The 27,694-nt window shown below is 35.6% G+C and overlaps 1 protein-coding gene across 2 annotated transcripts in view; it reads left to right on the top strand.

Annotated features, from left to right (window-relative positions):
* Positions 1-27,694, top strand: part of FOXN2 (forkhead box N2) — a 101,031-nt gene that overhangs the window by 49,688 nt on the left and 23,649 nt on the right. For both annotated transcript variants that reach the window (XM_036926040.2, XM_057497232.1), the window contains exons 2-3: positions 4,409-4,959; positions 22,690-22,814. In XM_036926040.2, coding sequence (XP_036781935.2) covers positions 4,423-4,959; positions 22,690-22,814 — 662 coding nt within the window. In that variant the 5' untranslated portion in view covers positions 4,409-4,422. The remainder of the gene's footprint in view (positions 1-4,408; positions 4,960-22,689; positions 22,815-27,694) is intronic.

The raw sequence follows: 27,694 nt of genomic DNA, 5'->3' as shown, positions 1-27,694 counted from the left end.
TTAGGGTGCCTGAAATTCCTCAGGATTCCCAGCCTGCTGGACTTAGTGTGCCAGGATGATTCCGTCCAGCTGTTAAGCCCCTGTCGCTTTAGGACTTTAGAAAAGCACCCGCTTTTCTTTTTATCCAAGGGGAACCAGCTGTGGAGACCCACTTGCAGTCTCTATCTCAGATTTAATTTCGGTGTCCCTAATATCCAGCACACCATGCAATGTGTGTCTGTCTGCCAGGTGCAGATTACTAGGGCTCATTATTTAGCAGTCCTATGCTTCCACTCCCTCCCCACTGTACCTCTTTTCTTCCCGCCGGTGAGCTGGGGTGGTGGGAGTGCTCGGGTCCCACCCGGTCACAGCTTTGTTTGTGTCTTACCCCCTTCTTGAGATGCTGAGTTCTTGCAGATGTAGATGTAGCCTGGCTCTTGTACTGTATCTTCTGGTCTCTCTGTTAGGTGTAGTTGTATTTGCAAAAATATGTATGGTTTTGGGAGGAGATTTCCGCTGCCCTACTCACGCCACCATCTTGGCTCCTCTTCCAGATTTCCTTTTATTTCTTTTACTTGTTTTACTTTATGAAGCAAACTTCCATGCACATTAATAATGATCTGTTATTGAATGGTTTCAGTTCATTTTAAAAAGTAGTTTCTCATAGAACTAGAATTTTCTGAATAAATTAAACTGAAAGTTTTCGTGATTCTGGTGTGAAGTACACAGATCTTTCTGTTGTAGTGTTATGTATTATATATTTCTAAAAATACTAAAATACTGTGCACAACTGATAGGTCAACTTATCCAAAACATACGAAGCTTTGTAACCAGAACATTAATAAAAATAAGTCTTAATAAAAGTACTAAAATATTTTAGAAGACTTACTAAATTTGTTACAATTTAAAAATTAAGTTATTTATAACAAATACTGCAATTTAGGATTTTTAATAAATGTAGGTAGCCTGATGGAAGGGTGTGCAAGGAAGGATTGAAGCTACAGGGCTATGGAGGCTAGAGTAAATCGTATAAAGATTTGGAGAGAAGAGCTTTTTAAGCACTTCCAAGAAAACGCATGTGGCCAAGCTGTGCCAAGAGGAAGAACATGGATTGAGTGAGAATTGTGTACAGTACTGTATTTTCAGCAGCTTGCTGCTTTCCACTTTGTTATGCTGTTTTGGGTTAAGATTGTTATTACTTAGTATTGCAAAAACATAAGCTGGTAAAAATCAGGTATAAACCAATGTGATTTTCACATTGTACTAAAATCTTTTCCCTATTTACCAGTGAGCTAATTTGTGTTACAGAAACCTTGGTAATAGAATAGGCTGTGCTGAATGTAAAAGGTGGCTTCTGTTTTTCACTTAAGGCCTTTGATAAGTCCATGACCTTTTTGTGATTTGATTCTTCGTGAAATGGAAATACCACAACTAAAAATAATCTAGCACAACCTTTTCTCCATGAGTGTGTTGTTTTAATTTTAACTTTAAAATATTAAAACATTAAAGAAAAATGGAAACTAGAACAAAGAAAAAATTACCATTTACTTTTATAAACCACTGTTAGCTTTTTGTTCTTTTCTACTTTTTCACCAGTTTTTACTATAATTTTTTACTTCCCAGTTTTCAACAATCATTTTTAATGACTACTAAATATTAGATTCTATATGCTTTAGTTTAATTGGCTGTTTCTCTATAATATGTAAGTTCATAATTTGTGGATGAACATCTATGTGTGTGTGCATGTGTGTGTTTATAAGAGAAGAAAATCTTTTTCCTACATAGGATTATTTCACTAATGTGATTCATAAGTGGAATTATTGGGTCAAAGAATATGACATTTTTAATGATTCTTGGTGCATTTTGCGAGTTAACTTTCTAAAATGTCCCCTAGATCCTTGCCCAAAATTGTACAATTTTTAAAAATTATTGCTAATTTGGGTAAAAATAGATACTGTTATTTTTATCTGGTATTTCTGCTTCCTATATACCAGGTACTGTGCTCATTATAGTATGCTATTTGACATCACATTTTTGTTTTGCTTTGTATTTCTTTGATCATCAGTGAAGTTGAATATTTTGTAATATTTGTTTGCTATTTATATACTTAACTTGTGTGGAAAGATCGCTTACCTATTGTGGTGGACTTAGTGTTCTAAGTGGATGGTGTTCTAAAGTATTCTAAAAGGAGAGTTTAGAAATCACTTTTCTCTCCTTGAAAATACAGTGACAGTTCAAACCTTACTAAGAGAATGTCAGTACTTGATTATTTAACAGTGTGTGGCTGTCCACTTTGCGTTGTCATTGCAATATTTGCTGCCATAATATTGCTATGCATCTTAAAATAGTGGGATTTTATTCTAAACTTGTGACTCAGAGGAGTTACATATTTGCCACCATCTGAATTGTTGTCTGTAATCAGATATTCTGATATCTGTTAGCAATATCTATCTGTTTTAAATTTGAGATAATTAAGATTTGAGTGCATACGCATATCCAGCAGTTCATTAAGATTTACTAGGAATACAAAGTAAAATACTATTCCTTATGAGATCCACATTTGGGGAGAAAGGACTCAGTAGTAGGGTAGAGTAACGGGAGGTGATGTTTTTTAAAGCCCATAGCAGTGTGCCTGTAATATAGTAAAATCTCAGTAAATGTCAGTCATTACAATTTGGTACTCTCTAACCTCTGTATGTAATTGAAGATAAATGAAAATACAGGTGAAAAGCAAAAGTGGACCATTAGAAATTAGTCATTCCATTCTTTGAACACTGAGTGTGAAAAGTTTTTTTTTTTTTAAGGAAGAAAGACTTTATTCAACCAATGAATTCTCATCCATCATATTTTTTAAATTCTCTATGAGTAGAGAGACTTCAGTGGTAAAATGAATACTTTGGCCAGTTACATCTCTGAAATAATACTTGTGCACATCTGCACAGGTTCATATGTTGATGTATGTGGTTTTCGTAATTAATTTGAAATGGAAACTAACTTTGTTACAGTTTTATTTTTTCCTTTTTACAGTGTCTTGTTATGTCAAGTTATAGATATAGGTATACATGAAACAGATAGGACATTGCTTTGGAGAGAACATTGGTACTCATAGGTATAGGTATATATACTGTTACCAGGATAGTGAGTGGTTAAGAGTTTCAGTTCTGAAGTCAGTCTGCCTGTGTTTTCCTGGTGTTGCCATTTACTGTTCAGGCATCCTCCAATAGGATGCTTAATCTAAGTCATTTTCCTCTTCTATAAAATTGGGTTAATAAAAGGGCCTACTTTATAGGTTTAATTGCCTGTTAACTGGGATATAGTATATAGTATCTGCCACAATGACTGGTCCCCTAAATATTAGCTGATGCTATAGATAACTGAGTGCTCTGAGATCTGTTTCTATATGTTATATTGACTGGTTTTCATAATTCTTGGAGTAACCTACTAGCTATGTTTTAAGTAAAATAAAACTGGTGGTATCTCTGTTATTTTGGTTGTATAAGCATAAGTAGACTGAATAGAAGACATAGAAGGTTTTTCTCTGAATTCAGAAATGAGGTACCTTTATTAACCATTGTAAAGGAATTAAATAGCATGTTTGCTTTATCATTTTCCTCTTTGTCCAGTTCTCCCATTATAATTTTTTAAATTTTTAAGTGTGTTTCAAAAACAAAAGTCATTTGAGGAAACAGAAATAAAAAAGGATAGTTTAGAAACAGCATTTTTTCCCTCCCCTTGAAAATACATGGATAGGTCAGATTTTACTAAGAGAATATCAGCATTTCATTGTCAGTGCTTGATGAGGTGATACAGAATCAAAGTTAGAAATACTGGAATTTACATAAGAAAAATAAATTTATATTAACTATAATTTTGTTGGAAATGTATTTAGTGAGTGTTATCTTTTTTAGTTGGATATATTGTAAAAATATTTATCTTTACAGTAAACATAACAGATTTGGAGGAAGAGTTTATTTGGATTATTATGTAAGCAATATTTTTAATTTGGTTATTTTCTCTATTGAACCATATGTATGACTATTATAGTAGGTCATAGATCTTTAAGATATGTAGATTATGAAGTCTTACAATTCAAAGAAATAATCTTTTCACTTTTAATAACTTATTAGGCAGTTACTGTGGGCTAAGGACTTTAACATATTCAAAATACATTTTTTTATTCTGATAATACCACTCATATATATGGCGTTATAATGCTGCATTTTTTTTATAGCCATTTTAAATAAGGTGAAATAGGTTTTGTTCTTGTACTGTAACTTTAGTGTCTTCATGACATGAATGTCATGCTTAAATATATGGGATAATTGCAAAATTTCTATGATTTAGGGATATTTAAATATGCATTTTCTTTTTCCATGAACTTTAGAATTTTAAGTATTGTAATGATTGATAATTGTTTCATTTGTTGCAGAATTGTAAGAGTAAATGGGTCCAGTAATTGGAATGACTCCAGAAAAGAGAGCTGAAACGCCTGGAGCTGCAAAGGTTGCAGGATTAAGCCAGATTTACAAAATGGGAAGCTTGCCTGAAGCTGTTGATGCTGCCAGGCCAAAGGCCACTCTAGTGGATAGTGAGTCAGCAGATGATGAACTCACAAACTTGAACTGGCTTCATGAAAGTACTAATCTTCTAACAAACTTCAGCTTCGGAAGTGAGGGTCTTCCGATTGTAAGGCCATTGTATGACATAGAGGGAGATGACATGCCATCCCTAGGACTGTCCTGCTATCAGAACACAGAGAAAAAGTCAGCAACCTCAAAGCCCCCATACTCCTTTAGTCTTCTCATTTATATGGCTATTGAGCAGTCTCCAAATAAATGTTTGCCTGTTAAAGAAATTTACAGCTGGATTCTGGACCGCTTCCCTTATTTTGCTACTGCACCCACAGGCTGGAAGAATTCTGTTCGACATAATCTGTCCCTGAATAAATGTTTTCAGAAAGTGGAAAGAAGCCATGGCAAGGTCAGTGTTTATGAACATTGATACATATTTGGGGAGGTTGGGAAAAATTAACGTGGAAGACTTAAAATATGGGGAAATCAAAAGAAGACCAAAAAATACCTAAATTACATCAGCTTGAGTTTAATTGCTTTCATTTGAGGTGTTTTTAAATGTCTTAAATATTAATATAAATCTAGCAAAATTATGTTCATTCTACTATATAGGTACATTATCTAGTTTTCTTAATGTTCTAAATTTCTACTCTTATTTTCTTATACTTAGTAGTTTTCCTGTTACTGTATTAACATATTATTATGATATATATTATTATTTACTCAGTATAACAATCTGTGTCTTATAATTCAAATGTAGACCATTTATATTGTTGCCGGGCAGCTGCGTCTAGGTAGGTCTCTTCCTTCGCACCAGGAGAAACCTCAACCTGGATGGGGGAGGATTCTTGACTCTGAACCACTCCAGCAGGTCTGAAGAGTATAGGTGAGGAAGGAATTCATTAGAACTAGAGTAGAAATGAATGGCAGTGGCCTTAAAGGCAGCTGAGAGCAGGAAAGCGCAGAGGTGTAGAGGGAAAGTTGGCTAAACATTTTCTTGGTATAGGACAGATTTCCTTGCCATCTGTTAAAGCCAGGGTCACATGGAGTACTGCTTGGGTTGGCACTGCGCAGGGACTAGCCCCTAGCACCCCAGGATTTGGAGAGCCGTGGAGCACGGAATAGAGTGAGGTTGTGTTCCAAGAACTTCCCAAAGAAGGGAGATTTTCAGGCGGGCTCCTGCAGCTGCAGTTCCGTCCCAGTCACCCAAGCGACAGGAACTTGCAGGCCCAAATCAGAGCTCTCAACAGCCCCTTCCTACTTACGGGGAAAATGGAGACTTGGAAATAGAATAAAATAGCAAAAAGACAAAACGCAGTGGGTTGAGCAGTGAGAAAGCTTTGTTTAAAGGTATGCACTTAAAGAGAAAAAGTGTGGAGTCCTCGAAGAGGAGGTACACTAAAAGGTTGGGCATTCCCTCTTTTAAGGATTTTTCAAAGGGCCAGAGGGTATAGACTTGTAAAGTGGGCTCAAAATGGTTATCTCTGATGAGAGACATTAAATCTCTTCTATTATCAATCCTCCAGGAAATTCTGCAAAATTAACACACGAAATTGTTCAGTACCTTTCTAGTACAGAAGCTTTCCTCTGGGAACATATCAATCAAGACTGCCCGCCCTGCCCCCAAAGTGGATTGAGATATTGTCTGTTTGCTAAAAAATATGACAGGAGTCTTATTTCCTAACTTCCTAGTTTTTAAAAAGGAATCTTAGTTTTAAGATGGAATCCTTCCTGTTCTTACTATACTGTTTATATCTCAGCATTTTTCATCATAAGCAGGAAAAGTTAACTACGATGCTTGTCCCAGGTCTCTGCCCTACATCAATATGAATGTAATTGATATGTTTAGATTTAAATCTATCATCATCCTATTTGTTTTCTGTTTGCTATATCCTTTTTCCTTTTCCCATTTTCCTGGCATTTTTACAGATTTTTTTTTTTGCAATTCATTTTTATCTCTATTATTGGCTTATTGGCTATTCCTTTTTTTTTTTATGGTGGTTGCTATACAGTTTTTAGTATATGTTCAATATACTAAAAATGATACACCATTTCTCTTATTAACTGCCTTTTATAGAAAAAGTTTACTAATCCTGAGGCCCTACCTAGATAAATGTCTTTTTCCAGGAGAAGTTTATTTCACACTTCTTATAGTTCGGGTCTGCTAGCAATGAACTTTTAAAAATCTTTTTGTGGAGGATATGTATAGAATTCTAGGTTAACAGGATTTTTTTCCTTAAGTATCTTAAAGATGTTACTCTCTTGTCTCTGGCTTGCGTAGTTTCTGATGATAAGTCTGCTGCTATTCTTTGTTCCTCTTTTTTTATTGTCTTAAAATTATTTCCCCTTATTGCCTCTTTTCAACAGTTTGACTATGATGCACCTTCATATGTTTTTCTTTATTTTTATCCTGCTTTAGTTTTTCACATATTCTTGGATCTGTGGTTTGTTGTTGCTCATTAAATTTAGAGAAATTTTTCTCATTATCTTTTCAAATATTTCTGTGGTTCACTTCCTAATTCTCCATCTCCAAGTGAAAATGTGTTAAACGATTTGTTATTGTCTTACCTCTTTGTTGCTCTGCCCCTCTTCCTACTCTTCTCTCATTTCAGTTTGGACAACTCCTGTTGATTGTTCTGCAAGTTCTCCCTTTCCTCTATTGTGTACATTCTCCCAATAAGTCTGATAAAGGACTCGTCATATTTTTCATTTCTAGCATTTTCATTTGCCTTTTTAAAAGTAGTCTCCACCTCTCTGTTAAAATTTTCCACTAGATCCATAAACATGTTAGTTATAGTTACAGTGCCTGTGGGTAATTTCAATATCTTGTCCATCTCTTGGTCTGGTTTTGTTGACTGCTTTATCTCCTGTTTTTGTGGGTGTTTCATAAGTTTGGATTAAGTGTCAGATATAACAAAAGAAAGGTAGAGACTGAGGTGTATCACATTTCTACCCAGAATGAAGGACAGGTATTGGCCAATCTAGTTAATAATTGAGCTGGATTTCAGTTTTGTTGGTTGTTAGAGTTAATCTTAAGTGCATGTCAAGCTTCAAATTCCTACAGAGATGGACAGCCGATACTTCATGCTTAGTGTAAGGCATGGAGTGTCAAATGGTTTTTCTCAGCATTTCAGCTCCACCTTTGTCTTTCAGCTTGTGACAACTTTGGGGACCCGAGGGGAGTTGGATATTTCTTGTGCTTTTGCCCCTCCCATAGCAATGAATTGCTATTGCTTGTTACAGGTGCAAGACTTTGAGTGCAGGCAGGATTAGTTTCTTGGTTCTTCTGCTCTAGTTTTAGTCTTATACAGGCTTTCTATACTGTGCCTCAAGACTGGAACTTTCCTTGCCTCCTCCAGGAGTAGACAGTCTTTCTCATCTACTTAGAGTGTAGTCTAGAGCTGCACTCAACAATAGCCAATTATCTACTTGTGGCTAGTGGTTGGCATATTGGACAGCAGAGATATATGATACTTCTGTCATTGAAGAAAGTCTTTTTGGACAGTGCTGTTCCAGAGCTTAGGCCAATTTCCTGCACATTCCCATCATAATAGGTAAAGTCTGCCTAGTTTCAGTGTGAGGCGCTGGGTACAAGTGAGAGACCATTTCCTTTCCTTGTGGCAGCAGATCTTTGCTTTGAATAATTGGAAGATCTGGACATGAGCAGAATTCCTGTCCTTCTCCTAATAACGTGGCCATTGCCCTGCATCAGTGAAGTATGAGAATAGCTGGGTTTTGTCCCTTAACCTGGGACTGGGGTGGGGAGGGTGTTTTTGTTTTGCCTCTTTCTTAGTGACAGATAGCGTTTGCTTTATATTAGAACTTTGTCCAGGGTGTCAGCAGGTTTTGTGTCTGTCCCACATAACACCTGACTTCATCTTATGCTTATTCAGGGCTTGGAGCTTGATGAGCTTTGCCTGATATCCTTTCTCCAGCCTCAAACCTTAGTAGGTTCTGCATATCTATTTTCCATTTCCAAGGGTGTCTCTCTTAAGTCTCCTGCCCTCCTAAAAGTCTTCCTCTGAAGCACTGGATGGAGGCCCATGGAAAAATGCCGGCTGCTGGATTCAGACACCCCTTTCTGGGAATGCCAGGGATACTAAATTATCTTGCTAGCTCACACTTGGCTTCTAAGAATTTGTTAAAATTTGAATATTTTTTTTTCTAACCTTCTTTTATGACTGCTTCTTCTGTGTTCTCCCAAAGGTGAAACAGTTTATATGTTCCCTCTCCTCACAGGGCTCTATCACACTTTAGAATTCAGTTCTTTCAGTTGTCTTACTGCCATGGCTCTCAGTTGTGATCATAAAAAATAGTGGTTTTGTAGATTACTTTGTATTTTTATTGTTAGGCTGGAAATGATGTTCTCTTACAGCTTTCTGTACTCCCAAGTGATAGCAAAACTCTCCTATTCTTATTTGGAGTAAAAGTTAAAAGAGCAAGTTATTATAGATGACTGAAGGATTTTCGAGTGCAGTTGCTGCTCAAACTTGAATGTACAACCTGATCATCTGGGGATCTTGTTAAAATGCAGATTCGGGTTTAATAAATCTAAGATGGGAACTAAGGCTCCCATTCCTAACAGGCTCCCAGGTGATCCTCATGCTGCTAGTCCATGTACACACCCTGAGTAGCAAAACATTGGGACACGCCATCTTATAGCTAACTTAAAGGAGCTTTTATTAGTTATCTATTGCTAACTTAGATAGCAATGTAATGAATTGCTATATGTATCATGTTCCCTACTGCACACAATATTTATGAAGACCAACTATGTGCTAGGCCATTAAAAAAAGCCTCAGTAATTTCAAAGGATCAACCTCTGTCATAGCCAGCCTCTAAGATGGCCCCCAAATGAGCCCCACCTTCTAGTATTCATACCTTAATTGACAGTATTAGAGTCCTCTCCAATACTAAGTAGGGCTGATTGTGTAACCAAGAGGATATTGTGGAAATGATGGAGTAATGCCTTTTGAGGCTAGGTTATAAAAGACATTATGTCTTCCATCTCAGCATCTTAGGTAACTAGCTGTATGGGAAGGCAGCTGCCATATCATAAGGACACTTAATGCAGCCCTATGGAGAGGCCCATGTGGCAAGGAAATGAGGCCTCCTGCCAGTAGTCATGTGAATGAGTCATCTTGGAAGCAGATTACCACAACCCCAGTCAAACTTCCCTTTCAGATGACTGAAAGTATAGGAAATTTTGAATACATACTTTCCAATGTACATTGTTAGATTTAATTTTTCAACATTACTTTAGTCTTTTCTGGCTTTAGACCTATTGTGACTTATGGTGGGGCATTAGAGAACTGTCTACTAGTTATTTAGAAATATGGTAGAGAAATAGTGATGATGATGTGGGATTAAAGCTCTAAGTTTGCAAGTCATCAACATTGATTTTCAGTAGAAGAATCAAGGAAAAGCATGGTGTGATGTAAACCAAGGAGGATAAACTTAAGTGCAAATGAGCAGCAGTATCAAAGTTGTAGAAAACTTAAAAGTGATTGGATAAGAGTGATTGAGACAAGTAGCAGCCAAAAGATTAAGATTCAGAATATATAAGCAATGATGTACTGTTTAGGGTTTAACAAATGGGTGTGGGTGGGGATGAAGCTTTTGCAGATTTCCATCGTACAAATATTTCCATCATGACCAGTTCCAAGCTACCAACATTATGTCATTAAATGTTAAGTTGGTAGGAGATGTTTACAGTTAGTAGCACACCACTGTATGTAAGGAATTCATATAATTCAATTAAAAAAAAAAAGAAAACCTAATAAAAAAAATGGACAAAAATATGAACAGCCAGTTTACAGAAGAAGAAATACAGATGGCCCATAAACATATGCAAAGATGTTCATCCTCACTAGTAATTAGGGACACACAAATTAAAAGAACAACAAAAAAAAACAGTTTTTACCTATTAGAATGCAAAAATTTTTAATGTTTGATAATATTAGATGAGGACATAGGGAAATAAATCAATGTCAGTAGTTTCACACCATTGATAGGAGTATAAATTAGTATGACCATTCTTGAAGGCAACCTAACAGTAGTTATTAGAATTAGAAATGTGCATATCCTTTGATCTGGTGCATCACATTCTGATTTTTTCCCCTTGAGTAACATTCATACTTGCACATAAGGAAATGTAAGTAAGAATATTCAGTGTGGTATTGTTTGTAATTAACGTTGTAGAACAGTATCCCCAATGTGGTACAATTGGTAATAGTGATCAAAAGGGACTTGTTCTTCTGCATAATTTTTAGATATATGATTTGTATAATTAACCTGAGTATGTTTTAATTCTCAGAGAAAGAAAATAATTAATGAAGTAAGAGATAGTGAATGGGAAAACATATAGTTCAGAGTAAGGGAGAGTGTGATAAAGAAAAGAAGTCATCTAATAAGAAATAAAATGAGGATAAATATAGGATTTGTAATATATTGAGACAAAAACTTGGCAAGATATTACCATAGGTTAGGGCTAGAGGGAAGGAACTGCTGGTAGGTGATGGTATTAACAAAAATTGAGACCACTTTGCTTAAATGTCTGAAATTTGGCTAGAAAGTGATACATTCAAGTGAGACTGAGAATTCTTATGTATTTTTTTTAATTTATGAAATATTTTTTTGACTCAGTGCCTCAAAATAACTGTATTTTTCTTCTAATCTGTGGAAGACAAGTAAGTTATACTTCCACTAAATGTTGGAATTGAATTTGGCAACCTTGACAACAATTTTCTGATGAATAGCTGTTATCTAGAGATCTCAAAAAGAAGGCAAGATAGCAAGTCCAGGTCAAACTACAAAGTGGTAATGATACTTCAACCAGCTGGTATACTGCTGATTAGATTCCCCACCATCATTCATCTCATAGTTATTATTCTCAAAAGACAGGTCTAAAAATATTGGTATGGTATTTTCCTGTCTCAGGATTTTAAAATTACAGAAGTTAGACATAGTGTTTTTTGTTTGTTTGGGTTTTGGTTTTATGTTTTAAATGTCAATGTCCAAGTCTTACATCTACTTCTCTGAATTTTGGTAATGCCAAACTAAAACTGAGACTTCAGCTAGATAACATGAAATTAGAAATTTTGCCTAGTTTAGTAGGATTTTAGTCTGTACATTTGCACAGTGATAATTTGCTTCATGTTTAAGCACTAGAAGAGTTCATGCTATAAGTGAGAGTTATGAATGTCCTTTTTAATTAGTTATTCTTTTTAATTCAGTGGTTCTAAAAACCACTGAAAAGGGAGTCAAAGTGGGAAGCTCTATTAAAATGTACAGGGCAAGTACATTAAAATATTTCAGAAATAGTGAATATTGCCCCTTCTCTCAATCTATTCTTTAGAACTTCCATTCAGATAATTTTTTTTTTTAAGTTCATTTCTTGGTATATTCCTCATTTCTTGAAAACTTTTCAGTGGTTCTCTGCCTAATAAGTCAAGAAGACTTAGAGTTCCAAAATGCAAAAGAGTAAATGAGAGAATGCACATTTCCTGTTTCCATTGTGCAAAAGTTTTATCTTGTTACAGGCAAATTTAGTTTAAAGCAATGCTTAACTTTTGAAACTCTTTGTTATTTATGTTCCATCAAACTAAGCCCGATAATAAAGAGGAAAGGCTTTTAAGTGAGAGTTAGTTAAAAATAAGTTCCTTTTTGCTATAGACTCTAAAATATAGATTAGCAAATACATAGTAGTTTTATATCTTGTTACTGGTAGTTCATGAACAGACCCAGTGAAAGGAAGTGCTGCCATGGTAACATAAACCAGACTGTTATTTGGAGAACTTACTCAAGATACTTAACTGTGCTGAACTGTAGTTTCAGTACCAGTTATTCCAATTTGCTATTTTAAGGTAATAGCAATTCTACTATGACCAAAACAATTCTCACAATAGAATTTGAAAAGTAGACTTGGACTAAACAGTTTATAGGAGAATCTCAGGAATACCAAGATAGAACATGACTAGAATTATTCAAATAATTGTCTCAGTTAATATATGAAAATAATTCATGCATATCTTTTCTATATGAAACTGACATGGTTTGGGGGCAAAGGGTATTGTGGGTGTTAACATTTATTTCCCTATCATTGAAACACATTTATCATTTGGGTCAAGTGACTAAAAATATATATAATTTAAGAAGTTTCATCACTTAATCCCAAAATACGTTAGTAAAATATGACTTTCTTTGGAAAAAAATCAGATTTTAAGTACTTGTTTAATATAGTTTATATGAGGGAAGCAGAGCCAAGATGGTGGCGTGAGTAGGACAGTGGGAATCTCCACCCAAAAACATATATATCTTTGTGAAAATACAACAAATACAACTATCTCTAAAAGAGAGACCAGAAGACACAGGACAACAGCCAGAATACATCTACACCTGCGAGAACCCAGCGCCTGGTGAAAGGGGTAAGATACAAGCTGCAGCCTGGCGGGACCCAAAGCCCCTCACCCCAGCTCCCGGCGGGAGGAGAGGAGTCGGAGCAGGGAGGGAGAGGGAGCCCAGGACTGCTAAACACCCAGCCCTAGCCATCTGCACCAGAGCGCAGACACACAGTGCATGCGTGGGGTGCTGGAAACTAGGGAAGCAGGACAGTAAGACCTGTGAGCAGTCCTGCAGCCGGCGCCCCTGGGACAAAGAAAAGCAAGTGCTTTTTGAAAGTCTTAAAGGGACAGGGACTCCACAGCAAGACGGAAGCATCCTGGGTCACAGTCTAGCAGCTGGAAATTCCAGGGAACTCTGGGCACACTAACCTCCTGGGCAACGGCTCTGAGACCCCTCATGGAGGTCAACAGCCAAACAGCCCCCCGTCCATTACCCCTCAAGGGCCCCTCCATAGCACAGTAGCAGCCTGAGGCTGGCCATGCCCACAGCAAGGGAGCTTCCTCCATACCGGCCAGGCAAGATACAGAGACCCAATCTATACACAATTGCCCAACACAAGCCACTAGGCGTCGCAGTTGTCCCAGTAAAGAAAGGCCAGGAGCAAGTGGAAAGAGTCTTGACTCTCCCAGCTGACAGACAGTCAATAGCACACCACTGCACCTATCAACATAAAAAGGCAAAAAAATTTGATCCAGACAAGACTAACCCAGACAGCTTCGACATCTTCTACATCTTCCCCTGAGAAGGAACCTGGGGAGATAGATTTAACCAATCTTCCTGAAAAAGAATTCAAAACAAAAGTCATAACCATGCTGATGGACTTGCAGAGAAATATGCAAGAACTGAGGAGGGAGAATACAGAAATAAAACAATCTCTGGAAGGACTTCAAAGCAGAATGGATGAGATGCAAGAGACCATTAATGGACTAGAAAACAGAGTACAGGAACGCAGAGAAGCTGATGCAGAGAGAGATAAAAGGAACTCCAGGAATGAAAGAATTTTAAGAGAACTGTGTGACCAATCAAAACGGAACAATATCTGCATTATAGGGGTACCAGAAGAAGAGAGAGAAAAAGGAATAGAAAGTGTCTTTGAAGAAATAATTGCTGAAAACTTCCCCAAACTAGGGAAGGAAATGGCCTCTCAGACCACAGAAGTACACAGAACTCCCATGACAAGGGATCCAAGGAGGGCAACACCAAGACACATAATAATTAAAATGGCAAATATCAAAGACAAGGACAAAGTATTAAAGGCAGCCAGAGAGAAAAAAAAAGGTCACCTACAAAGGAAAACCCATCAGGCTATCATCAGACTTCTCAACAGAAACCTTACAGGCCAGAAGAGAATGGCAAGATATACTTAATGCAATGAAACAGAAGGGCCTCGAACCAAGAATACTGTATCCAGCACGATTATCATTTAAATATGAAGGAGGGATTAAACAATTCCCAGACAAATAAAAGTTGAGGGAATTTGCCTCCCACAAACCACCTCTACAGGGCATCCTACAGGGACTGCTCTAGATGGGAGCACTCCTAAAAAGAGCACAGAACAAAACACCCAACATATGAAGAAGGGAGGAGGAGGAGTAAGAAGGGAGAGAAATAAAGAATCATCAGACCATGTTTATAATAGCTCAATAAGTGAGTTAAGTTAGACAGTAAGATAGTAAAGAAGCTAACCTTGAACCTTTGGTGACCACAAACTTAAAGCCTGCAATGGCAATAAGTACATACCTTTCAATAATCACCCCAAATGTAAATGGACTGAATGCACCAATCAAAAGACACAGAGTAATAGAATGGATAAAAAAGCAAGACCCATCTATATGCTGCTTACAAGAGACTCACCTCAAACCCAAAGACATGCACAGACTTAAAGTCAAGGGATGGAAAAAGATATTTCTTGCAAACAACAGAGAGAAAAAAGCAGGTGTTGCAATACTAGTATCAGACAAAATAGACTTCAAAATAAAGAAAGTAACAAAAGATAAAGAAGGACATTACATAATGATAAAGGGGTCAGTCCAACAAGAGGATATAACCATTATAAATATATATGCACCCAATACAGGAGCACCAACATATGTGAAACAAATACTAACAGAATTAAAGGAAGAAATAGAATGCAATGCATTCGTTTTGGGAGACTTCAACACACCACTCACTCCAAAGGACAGATCCACCAGACAGAAAATAAGTAAGGACACAGTGGCACTGAACAACGCACTAGAACAGATGGACCTAATAGACATCTACAGAACTCTACATCCAAAAGCAACAGGGTACACATTCTTCTCAAGTGGACATGGAACATTCTCCTGAATAGACCACATACTAGGCCACAAAAAGAGTCTCAGTAAATACCAAAAGATTGAAATCCTACCAACCAACTTTTCAGACCACAAAGGCATAAAACTAGAAATAAATTGTACAAAGAAAGCAAAAAGGCTCACAAACACATGGAGGCTTAACAACACACTCCTAAATAATCAGTAGATCAATGACCAAATCAAAATGGAGATCCAGCAATATATGGAAACAAACAAAAACAACAACACAAAGCCCCAACTACTGTGGGATACAACAAAAGCAGTCTTAAGAGGAAAGTATATAGCAATCCAGGCATACTTAAAGAAGGAAGAACAATCCCAAACGAATGGTCTAATGTCACAATTATCGAAATTGGAAAAAGAACAAATGAGGCCTAAGGTCAGCAGAAGGAGGGACATAATAAAGATCAGAGAATAAATAAATAAAATAGAGAAGAATAAAACAATAGCAAAAATCAATGAAACCAAGAGCTGGTTCTTCGAGAAAATAAACAAAATAGATAAGCCTCTAGCCAGACTTACTAAGAGGAAAAGAGAATCAACACACATCAACAGAATCAGAAATGAGAAAGGAAAAATCACAACGGAGCCCACAGAAATACAAAGAATTATTAGAGAGTACTATGAAAACCTATATGCTAACAAGCTGGGAAACCTAGGAGAAATGGACAACTTCCTAGAAAAATACAACCTTCCAAGACTGACCCAGAAAGAAACAGAAAATCTAAACAGACCAATTACCAGCAACAAAATTGAAGCGGTAATCAAAAAACTACCAAAGAACAAAACCGCTGGGCCAGATGTATTTACCTCGGAATTTTATCAGACATACAGAGAAGACATAATACCCATTCTCCTTAAAGTTTTCCAAAAAATAGAAGAGGAGGGAATACTCCCAAACTCATTCTATGAAGCCAACATCACCCTAATACCAAAATCAGGAAAGACCCCACCAAAAAAGAAAACTACAGACCAATATCCCTGATGAACATAGATGCAAAAATACTCAACAAAATATTAGCGAACCGAATTCAAAAATACATCAAAAGGATCATACACCATGACCAACTGGGATGTGGGATTCATCCCAGGGATACGAGGATGGTACAACATTCGAAAATCCATCAACATCATCCACCACATCAACAAAAGGAAAGACAAAAACCACATGATCATCTCCATAGATGCTGAAAAAGCATTCGACAAAATTCAACATCCATTCATGATAAAAACTCTCAACAAAATGGGCATAGAGGGCAAGTACCTCAACATAATAAAGGCCATATATGATAAACCCACAGCCAACATCATACTGAACAGCGAGAAGCTGAAAGCTTTTCCTCTGCGATCGGGAACAAGACAGGGATGCCCACTCTCCCCACTGTTATTCAACATAGTACTGGAGGCCCTAGCCATGGCAATTAGACAAAACAAAGAAATACAAGGAATCCAGATTGGTAAAGAAGAAGTTAAACTGTCACTATTTGCAGATGACATGATATTGTACATAAAAAACCCTAAAGACTCCACTTCAAAACTATTAGAGCTAATGTCGAAATTCAGCAAAGTTGCAGGATACAAAAAGAACACACAGAAATCTGTGGCTTTCCTCTACACTAACAATAAACTAATAGAGAAATCAGGAAGACAATTCCATTCACAATAGCATCAAAAAGAATAAAATACCTAGGAATAAACCTAACCAAGGAAGTGAAAGACCTATACCCTGAAAACTATAAGACACTCTTAAGAGACATTAAAGAGGTCACTAACAAATGGAAACTCATCCCATGCTCCTGGCTAGAAAGAATTAATATCGTGAAAATGTCCATCCTGCCCAAAGCAATATACAGAATCGATGCAGTCCCTATCAAACTACCAACAGCATTCTTCAATGAACTGGAACAAATAGTTCAAAAACTCATATGGAACCACCAAAGACCCCGAATAGCTAAAGCAATCCTGAGAAGGAAGAATAAAGTTGGGGGGGGTGGGAGGATCTCACTCCCCAACTTCAAGCTCTACTACAAAGCCACAGTAATCAAGACAATTTGGTACTGGCACAAGAACAGAGCCACAGACCAATGGACCAGAATAGAGACTCCAAACATTAACCCAAACATATATGGTCAACTAATATTCGATAAAGGAGCCATGGACATACAGTGGGGAAATGACAGTCTCTTCAACAGATGGTGCTGGCAAAACTGGACAGCTACATGTAAGAGAATGAAACTGGATCACTGTCTAACCCCATACACAAAAGTAAATTCGAAATGGATCAAAGACTTGAATGTAAGTCATGAAACCATAAAACTCTTAGAAAAAAACATAGGCAAAAATCTCAGACATAAACATGAGTGACCTCTTCTTGGACATATCTCCCCGGGCAAGGGAAACAAAAGCAAAAATGAACAAATGGGACTATATCAAGCTGAAAAGCTTCTGTACAGCAAAGGACACCATCAATAGAACAAAAAGGTATCCTACAGTCTGGGGGAATATATTCATAAATGACAGATCCGATAAAGGGTTGACATCCAAAATATATAAAGAGCTCACACACCTCAACAAACAAAAAGCAAATAATCCAATTAAAAAAATGGGCAGAGGAGCTGAATAGACAGTTCTCTAAAGAAGAAATTCAGATGGCCAACAGACACATGAAAAGATGCTCCACATCGCTAGTCATCAGAGAAATGCAAATTAAAACCACAATGAGGTATCACCTCACACCAGTAAGGATCGCCACCATCCAAAAGACAAACAACAACAAATGTTGGTGAGGTTGTGGAGAAAGGGGAACCCTCCTACACTGCTGGTGGGAATGTAAATTAGTTCAACCATTGTGGAAAGCAGTATGGAGGTTCCTCATAATGCTCAAAATAGAAACACCATTTGACCCAGGAATTCCACTTCTAGGAATTTACCTTAAAAATGCAGCAGTCCAGTTTGAAAAAGACAGATGCACCCCTATGTTTATCACTGCTCTGTTTACAATAGCCAAGATATGGAAGCAACCTAAATGTCCATCAGTAGATGAATGGATAAAGAAGATGTGGTACATATACACAATGGAATATTACTCAGCCATAAGAAAAAAACAGATCCTACCATTTGCAAAAACATGAATGGAACTGGAGTTATTATGCTTAGTGAAAGAAGCCAAGCGGAGAAAGATAAGTACCAAATGATTTCACTCATATATGGGGTATAAGAACAAAAGAAAACTGAAGGAACAAAACAGCAGCAGAAGCACAGAACCCAAGAATGGACTAACAGTTACCAAAGGGAAAGGGACTGAGGAGGACGGTTGGGAAGGGAGGGATAAAGGCGGGAAAAAAGAAAGGGGGCATTACGATTAACATGTATAGTGCATGGGGGGCACACGGAGGGCTGTGCAACACAGAGAAGACAAGTAGTGATTTTACAGCATCTTACTATGTTGAGGGACAGTGACTGTGAACGGGTAATTGGGGGGGAACTTGGTGAAGGAGGGAGCCTAAGTAAACATAATGTCCTTTATGTCATTGTAGATTAATGATACCAAAATAAAATTAATAAAAATATATATATGTATAGTTTATATGATACCTTGCTGCTGAAAGCCAGGTAAAAGTTTCACCTGATAGTATATTGTGGGTAAAATTGTAATATTTCCAGAATATCTCACTGGCTTAAGTACATCTGCAAATCAGTAGGAATTCAGAGTTGGAAAGAAGTATGGCTTTAGTGCATTTACTTCATTCCTCAGGGGTGTAGAGAAGTTTATCTCCATATCTGTGAGTAACTACCTGGGCACCAGACGGCTTATCTGTACCTGAGAGGTGAGGAGGAGGGCCGGTTTTGCTTCTGCTGGAGCAGGAGAGCGAGAAGGCCCTGGACTGCAATTTGTAAGCAATAAACAAGTTTTAAACTTTATTTCTCCCTTTGACTGATTTCTGTTTTTAGAGGTATTTTGCCCTGGGATTTCCTCTGCCCGAGTAACATATATTATGTTTCTTTCTGTGTTACCATGTGATAAGATCCATGATTTTTCTTTTCCAGATATTTAAGTTGCTAAGATGATAAAACTGCCTTACATTCAATTAGCATAGTTTTTCTCAGACAAGAGCTTTTTTCCTTTCTAAATTTAGTTTATCCTATGTTTTTCACTTTTGTCTTATTCAGAATTAATTGATTTTGTTTTTATGGTTGATTTTTAAACTCCCTCATCTCTTTGAAGTAAAGGAGTTAGGACTATACTGTTATTAAACCATTTAAACTCTTACTATGTACCAATTTCAGAAGAACCCCTTAGTATTCACTTACTTTGCAACTCTATGTCACTTAAATGTAAGTTACTTTATTTGAATCTCATCACAACTCAGTGAAACAGTCTGGTTTTTTATTTTCTAGATAAAATATGGAAATGAGAGGATAGACTCAAAGAGATTAAATGATTTATTCAATGTCACATAGCCAGTCAGTAAGCAATGATTAGGACCTCAGCTTTTAAACCTGTAAATAGTGTTCTTATGCCATTTTGCTATAATAATTATGACATGATATTCAGAGATAAAAGAGCTTGGAATAGACTAATATTACCTTGACAGTTTGTGGAAGCACTCTGGGGTTCACACATTGAATCTTTAGCAATTATAATAGCTTACATCACATAGGATTTTATACAAACAAAAAGGAGCATGGGAGCAGAGTGCACATATATTTTATTGTTATCTAAGTGTTAATGTAGTTGTAAATAATTCAAATTCTAAGAAACAGTTTTGAAATATAAAAGGTGTGATACAAAAACAAAAATTAATATTAGTTTGAATCTCACTATCTTGTGAATTAGTTCTGAGGTTCTGAGGAAGTCTTAAACATGTGGGGGGAGAGGGGGTAGGTTATACCTTATTATATTTAATTTTTGACATTTGTAGAGAAAAATATCTTCAAAAATATATATCAAAATTTGATTCCAATAACTAGTAGAATAGAAACAAAAACAAATTTGCATTGTAAACTGGATGTTAAACTAGAAAAAACAGGGACAAGTTTTTAAAAACTACAAAGAAAATAAATATAAAACATAATAGTAGTAGCCAGTGTTTATTGAGAGCTTATGTGTCTGACAGTATTCTAAGCACTTTACATTAATTAGTTTTTATAATACAGTAATTCTTGAAGTAGGTACTATTTTATATATTGATATATTTTGAGCATACTAACATAGAGAACACAGACGTTTCTCTAAAGGTTTGTACAGCTCTTACGGGGCAGAGGCAGGATTCCAAAGTAGGCATTCTGGCTCTAAAGCTTTCACTCTTAAACCACTACACAAGTAGTGTTGAGCTTTGAGGAAGTGGGATGTGATTACAGTTGGACCTACTCCTCTCATGGCTGTGGAGTTCTGTGTGTAGGCTGTATGTGGATGTGGTACATATATAGGCATGTGCTTGTAGTTGGGCGTCCGTTCAGCATGAGCAGGTAGGGATATTTAGCTAAGGAAGTAGGAAAGATTTATCTTCAAGGAAGAGTTAGCAAGTGATATCACAGCTCCTGAAGTTCTTCAGTTATTTTGTTGGCCTAATTCAACTTGGGTGTGTAGCATATTGATTTTTTTAAAAGAATACTCTCTTGAATTTGTCAATTCCATTCTTTTACTATTTCCAATTTTATTTTTACATTATATTTATATTATATAATATTATTTAGTTTTCTTTTTTCCCCCTAGATGTGATAAACATCTGTTTCAGATATTTCAGTTCTTGTTTAAGAATGAAAGTGAGGGTTTAAATTTGCTTTTAAGTACAGCTTTGGCTACATCTGCTAGTTTTGATATAACTTTGTTTCTAATATCCTTTATTTATTAATCTATAATTGTAATTTGGATACTTTTTCAGTCCAAAAGTGTTTATAAATTTCAGTGTAATGAGAGAATTTTGTTATTGTTGGGATTATTAACCTTTTCTTTTCACACCAGAGTATGAAATTGTGATTTTTAAAGGGGAATTTATTTTCCTTCATGGACTAATCAATGTTTGCAGTTTTTTCTATTTATATTTGGAAAGTATCTTCTACAATAATTTGCTTAATTCAGTTTTTTCATAAATGTTCCACAAAGCACTAGCTTCCACAGATGTTACCTGAGAGAAAGGTTCTCTGTCAAATAGAGAACCTTTTTGTGTTTTCTTTGGGAAACCACATAAAGCAGGTTTAATAATAACAAGACTATTTCGATTCCATAATCTGCTGATATGTAGTGTGACCTTCTAAGGAGGAGGGAGGTAAAAATGCATCATTTTCCAAGCCTGTTTGAAGCTTGGCATGTTAGATAATTATTAGTGAGGTTCTTCGTTGTCTGCTTACCTCCCTGGTAAGCTGTTTCTTCACATTTGGGGAACTGTGGGTTAAGCAAGCCCTTCTTTCAGGCACCTCCCATTTGCAATTTAGCAAGCACTTTTGTTTATGGTTTCTTAGTTATAGTAATCATACAAATTGCATAATTTTTCGATTCTTTTGATTATTTCAGTGGAATCAGGGTTTCTGTGCTAATTGCCATATTATCCAGAAGTCCCGCAAATGTTGTAACTTAATCATCTTGAGGGAAGTGACTCTACTTTCTCTTTCTTAATGTTTTTTTTGAATCTTCTGTACCTCAGTTGTTGACTTACTACTCTTGAGACTTTTGCCATGCTTTTCATTAAAATTTTAAATAAAAATTTTTTTAATTTAAACTTACTAAACCTAATGGAAACTTAAACTTTCCATTACTGTTAATGCCATTAAAAATAACATTTTTTGGATGTGTCACCCAATGTCATATTGCTTATTATTTCTGAGGAAATGATGCTGAACAGAAAGTTTAATTTTTCCTTTTCTTTTTAGTTTTTCTATAATAGTAATGACTAACATGTTTTGTCTTAGCCTGTGGAAGGCCACCTTGTACAGCACCCCATGCTGTTCACTGTACAACTTGTAGTTCTACCAGTCTTACAGACTGATATAAATGGCATGTCCTAGAGTTGTGCAGCCTTGTGGCCTTCTGTGCTAGGAATTGTGCACAATATTTTATGCATAATTTGATCCACATAACAACCCTATGAGTTGATAGTGTTATCATCCATCCCTACTTTACAAATGAAGGAATAATGACCTATAGAGATGAGAGGTTAGTTAACTTACCTAAGGTCAAACAGCAGGTAAATGGGAGAACTGGAGATAAGAATCCAGGTAGTCTGCCTCCAGGGCTTTTTATCACATAACGCGTTCCTAGCAAGCTTACTTCAACCTTTGCACTGTACTCAAAAGGTACTATAGGGTTTTTTCCCCCCATACAGATTAATTAAAAACATTCAGAAACTGATTGTATATGTCCTAATGTTCCAGGTTATTAATTCTTGTATATTTTATTCTAGGTTAATGGAAAAGGTTCCTTATGGTGCGTTGATCCAGAATATAAACCCAACCTAATGCAGGCACTGAAGAAACAACCTTACTCCTCAGCATTAACACGTTACACCCCTCCTACATCTCTACAAAGGTACAGGATCTTCCATATAAGTGTCAGTGGTGATTTGTAAGTTTTCATTATATGAGATGAAGAAACCTAACAAAGTTGTAGGTTTTTGGAGTTTTGCATTGTACAGAGAATTCTTTACGGATAAGACATTGCATAAGGCATTCTTACTTATAGTCTAACTTGGGTCATTAGAAAACAAGATATTGGATAGGTGAGAACATAAATTCTGGAAAATCTACTCAATACTGGACATATTTAACAGAAGGCTAAAGAAAGTTGTTATATGATTCCAGATACAAAAAGGTTAAATCACTTTAATTATCTGCAATACTAATGCTGACCTTGAGATGTAAGAAATTGAAAGTATGTTTAAACTTTTTAAAATAAGGTGATTAAAAGTTTGTCATTTCATGTACATATTTATATTTCTTTCTCTATTTTAAGTTTTCTTTCACAGCACATTTAATATTTGAAAATTATGTTCAAGTCTCAAATTTTAAAATGCTTGACAATTAAAATAATGCCTTGGAGTATTTTCTTTTCTTTCTGGTCACAAATATAAGTGCGGTGTATTTCCTTTGCTTTTGTTTTCAACTCAGTGACTCCCATTGATCTTACAGCTTTCCCATTTTAAGTCATATCTGAAAATGATATGACCTTAAATCTGATTTTATTTCCTTTTCCTGAAGAAACCTTTAGAATCTTTTTTCTGAATTCTATTATGTACATTTATTTGAGTTGAAAATGTCAGATTTTGTCAGGATACCTTTAAGAGTAGTACACATGGTTAATTGGGTTTTTGAAAATTTTTTAAAGCTTTTTAGTAAAATAATAATTGGAAATTTTCTTAAACATACACAAAAGTAGGGAGAAAGTTATAGTGAACTTCCAGCTACGATTATCAGCATTTCCTAGAGTGTTTAATTTCTTAAGTTATTATTAAATAACTTTTGGAGGAGTGGTTATACCTAAAATACAGTAAAAAACTTAGTATGGCTCAAGTTGAAATGTCAGTAATATATATATTATATAATATATATTGAATACATATATATTTATAATGTATACAAATTATAAATAAATTACATATAATATATAAATACATTCACACTCACTGGGTTTTTAAGCTTGTTTACCATATTAGTAGATTAGAAGGATCATTGTAACAAGAACAACAGAGTGGTTTATATTTATGAAATGGAACCTAGAAAAGAAGATATCACAGTTTATAACCTCATTGTTTGGGAGTTGATGTCTTCTTTATTAATGTTGGTGCTTATGAAATGTCCTAGTTAAAAAAATAATAATTTAGAAACCAATGATAAGTTTCAGTATTGGTCATTTATGTGTTTTAGTTAGCTATGCTGTTTTTTGATTAAGATTCAATGAGAGAATTGGCACTTTTTTGTATACCATCAAAAATATACCATGCCTTTAATACGGTTCATTTTCATATTTATGATTTTTAGCTTTATCATATGTTTAGATGTTAAAGATGGTTTTATGGTTTAAAAACAATGATAAAATGATAACAGCATAAAGGTTATAATCTTTGACTTTAAAAATGTTACCTTACTATTTTTAGAAAAATTTACTCTTTCATCGTTTGACAAAGTGACAATTCCATCTGATAGACCTTTGTTGCCCTTTATGTCATAATTAGTACCTCTGAGGAGGAGAAATGATAACAATAATATCTGTAAAACTCTGGATAGGAGATAGACTTTTAGTTAGCATATAATAAATTCCAAGTACAGAAGTAGTTTGTCCCAAAAATGTTTTAATTTTTGAATTAAAAAAAAAAACCTATGGTCTCTGTTCATTAATATAAAGAGTTTATTTTTTATATTGATATTTATTAATAAAATCAAGAGCTTATCTGTTTTGCTTCCTCCTTAAACATGTTTCATAAATGCTTCTATTTCTGTGGTAACACCTATGTTAACATCATATCAAACTTAAGCATCAAATATAAAACCAGATAGTAACTACTATGTATTTTCTCTTGTTCTTGGCTTTTTTTGAGTTTTTTTTAATTGAAGTATCATTGTTATACAATCTTATGTTGATTTCAAATATATAACACAGTGGTTAGACAGTTACCCATATTATTAAATCCTCACCCCTATAGTGCAGTTACTGTCTCAACATAGAAAGATGTTACAGAATCATTGACAATATTCTCCATGCTGTACTACTATCCCTATAACCAACTTATATTGAGAATTTTTGTGTGCCTTTATCCCCCTCACCCTTTCCACCCATGCACCCCAAACTCTCCCCCGTGGTAACTATTAGTCACTTCTCAGAGTCTGAGTCTACCGCTGTTTTGTTCCTTCTGTTTTGCTTTGTTTTTGTATTCTACAAATAAGTGAAATCATGTGGTGTTTGTCTTTCTCTGCCTGGTTTATTTCACTGAGCATAATACCCTCTAGATCCATCCATGTTGTTGTAAATAGCAGGATTTCTTTTCATTTTATGGTTGATTAATTTTCCATTGTGTATATATACCACATCTTCTTTATCCGTTCATCTGTTGATGGATACTTAGGTTGCTTCCATACCTTGGCTATTGTAAATAGTGCTGTGATGAACATGGGGGGGGGGTGTATGTGTCTTTTCAAATCAGGCATTTTGTTTTCTTTGGGTAAATTCCTAGAAGTGGGATTAGTGGGTTCAATCGTATTTCTATTGTTAGTGTTTTGAGGAACCTCCACACTGCATTCCACAGCAGTTGTACCAATTTACATTTCCACCAACAATATAGGAGGGATCCTATTTCTCCACATCCTTGCCAACATTTGTTATTTCTTCTCTTTTGGATAGTAGCCATTCTGACTGGTATGAGGTGATGTCTTACTGTGGTTTTAATTTGCATTTCCCTGATGCATGTGATGTGGAGCATCTTTTCATGTGCCTGTTGGCCAGCTGTATTTCTTCTTTGAAGAACTGTCTGTTCAAGTCCTCTGCCCATTTTTTAATTGGGTTATTTGTTTTTTGGGTGTTGAGTTCTTTACATATTTTAGATGTTAACCCTTTATCAGATGAGTCATTTACAGATATATTCTCCCGTACTGTAGGTTGTCCTTTTGTTCTGCTAATGGTGTCCTTTGCTGTACAGAAGCTTTTTGCTTTGATGTAGTCCTACTTGTTCATTTTTTATTTTGTTTCTCTCTCCTGAGGAGATGTACCCAGGAAAACAATGCTCATACTTACATTCAGGAGTTTTTTGCCTATGCTTTCTTCTAACAGTTTTATGGTTTCATGACTTATATTCAGGTCTTTGATCCATTTTGAGTTTACTTTTGTGCATGGAGTTAGGCAATAATCTAGTTTCATCTCTTGCATTTAGCAGTTCAGTTTTGTCAACACCAGTTACTGAAGAGGCTGTCTTTTCTCCATTGTATATTCATGGATCCTTTATCATATATTAATTGACCATATTATGCGTGACTTTATATCTGGGCTCTCTATTCTGTTCCATTGATTTATGCATCTGTTCTTGTGCCAATACCATACTGTTTTGATTATTGTAGCATTGTAGTATAGCTTGAAGACAAGGAACATAATACCCCCAAGCTTTGTTCTTCTTTTTCAAGATTGCTTTGGCTATTTGGGATCTTTTGTGGTTCCATGTGAATTTTAGAACTGTTTATTTTAGTTCATTGAAAAATGCTGGTGGTGTTTTGCTAGGGACTGTGTTGAATCTGTAAATTGCTTTGGGCAGGATGGCCATTTTGACAATATTAATTCTTCCTATCCATGAGCCTGGGATAGATTTCCATATATTTGTGTCTTCTTTAATAACTCTCATGAGTGTCTTATAGTTTTCAAAATACAAGTCTTTCACCTCCTTGGTTAGGTTTATTCCTAGGTATTTTATTCTTTTTGATGCAGTTGTAAATAAAGTTGTTTTCTTTATTTTTCTTTCTGCTAGTTCATTGTTAGTATGTAGAAATGCAGCGGATTTCTGTTTATTTTTATCCTGCAACTTTTCTGAATCCAGTCATTACTTCTAATAGCTTTGTGATGGAGTCCTTATGGATTTTTTTTCTATGTATAAAATCATGTCAACTGCAAATAGAGTTTAACTTCTTCCTTAACAATTTGGATGCCTTTTATCTCTTTGTGTTGTCTGATTGCCATGGCTAGGACCTCCAGTACTGTGTTGAATGAAAGTGGTGAGCTTTTCTCCACTGAGTATGATGTTAACTGTAGGTTTGTTGTATATGCCTTTATTATCTTGAGATACTGCCCTCTATACCCATTTTGTTGAGAGTTTTTAATCATAAATAGATATTGAATTTTGTCAAATGCTTTTTCAGCCTCTGTTGAGATGATCAAGTGTTTTTTTATCCTTCTTTTTGTTAGTATTGTTTGATTTATGACTTTATACTATCATTGTATATCTGGAGTAAATCCCACTTGGTTGTGATGGATAATCCTTTTGGTGTATTTTTGAATTCAGTTTGCTAATATTTTGTTGAGGATTTTTGCATCTATGCTCATAAGGGCCATTGCGCTATAATTTTCTTTTTTAGTAGTGTCTTTGCCTGGTTTTGGTATTAGAGTGATGCTGGCCTCATAGAATGAGTTTGGAAGTATTCTGTCTTCTACTTTCTGAAATGCTTTAAGGATCGGTATGATGGGTATTGGCTCTTTAAGTGTTTGGTATAATTCAGCTGTGAAGCCACTGGGACATGAATTTTTGTTTGTTGGGAGTTTTTTGATAACCAATTCAATTTCATTGCTGGTAATTGGTGTGTTCAGATTTTTTGTTCTTCCTGGGTCAGTCATGGAAGGTTATATTTTTCTATAAATTTGTCCATTTCTTCTGGGTTGTCCAGTTTATTGGCATGTAATTTTTCATAGTGTTCTCTAATAGTTCTTTGTATTTCTGT

This window comes from Manis pentadactyla, chromosome 2 (assembly GCF_030020395.1).
Source record: "Manis pentadactyla isolate mManPen7 chromosome 2, mManPen7.hap1, whole genome shotgun sequence".
NCBI classification, from domain to species: Eukaryota; Metazoa; Chordata; class Mammalia; order Pholidota; family Manidae; genus Manis; species Manis pentadactyla.
Note: the sequence above shows the minus strand (reverse complement) of the source record. Positions and strands in the feature narration are given on the sequence as shown.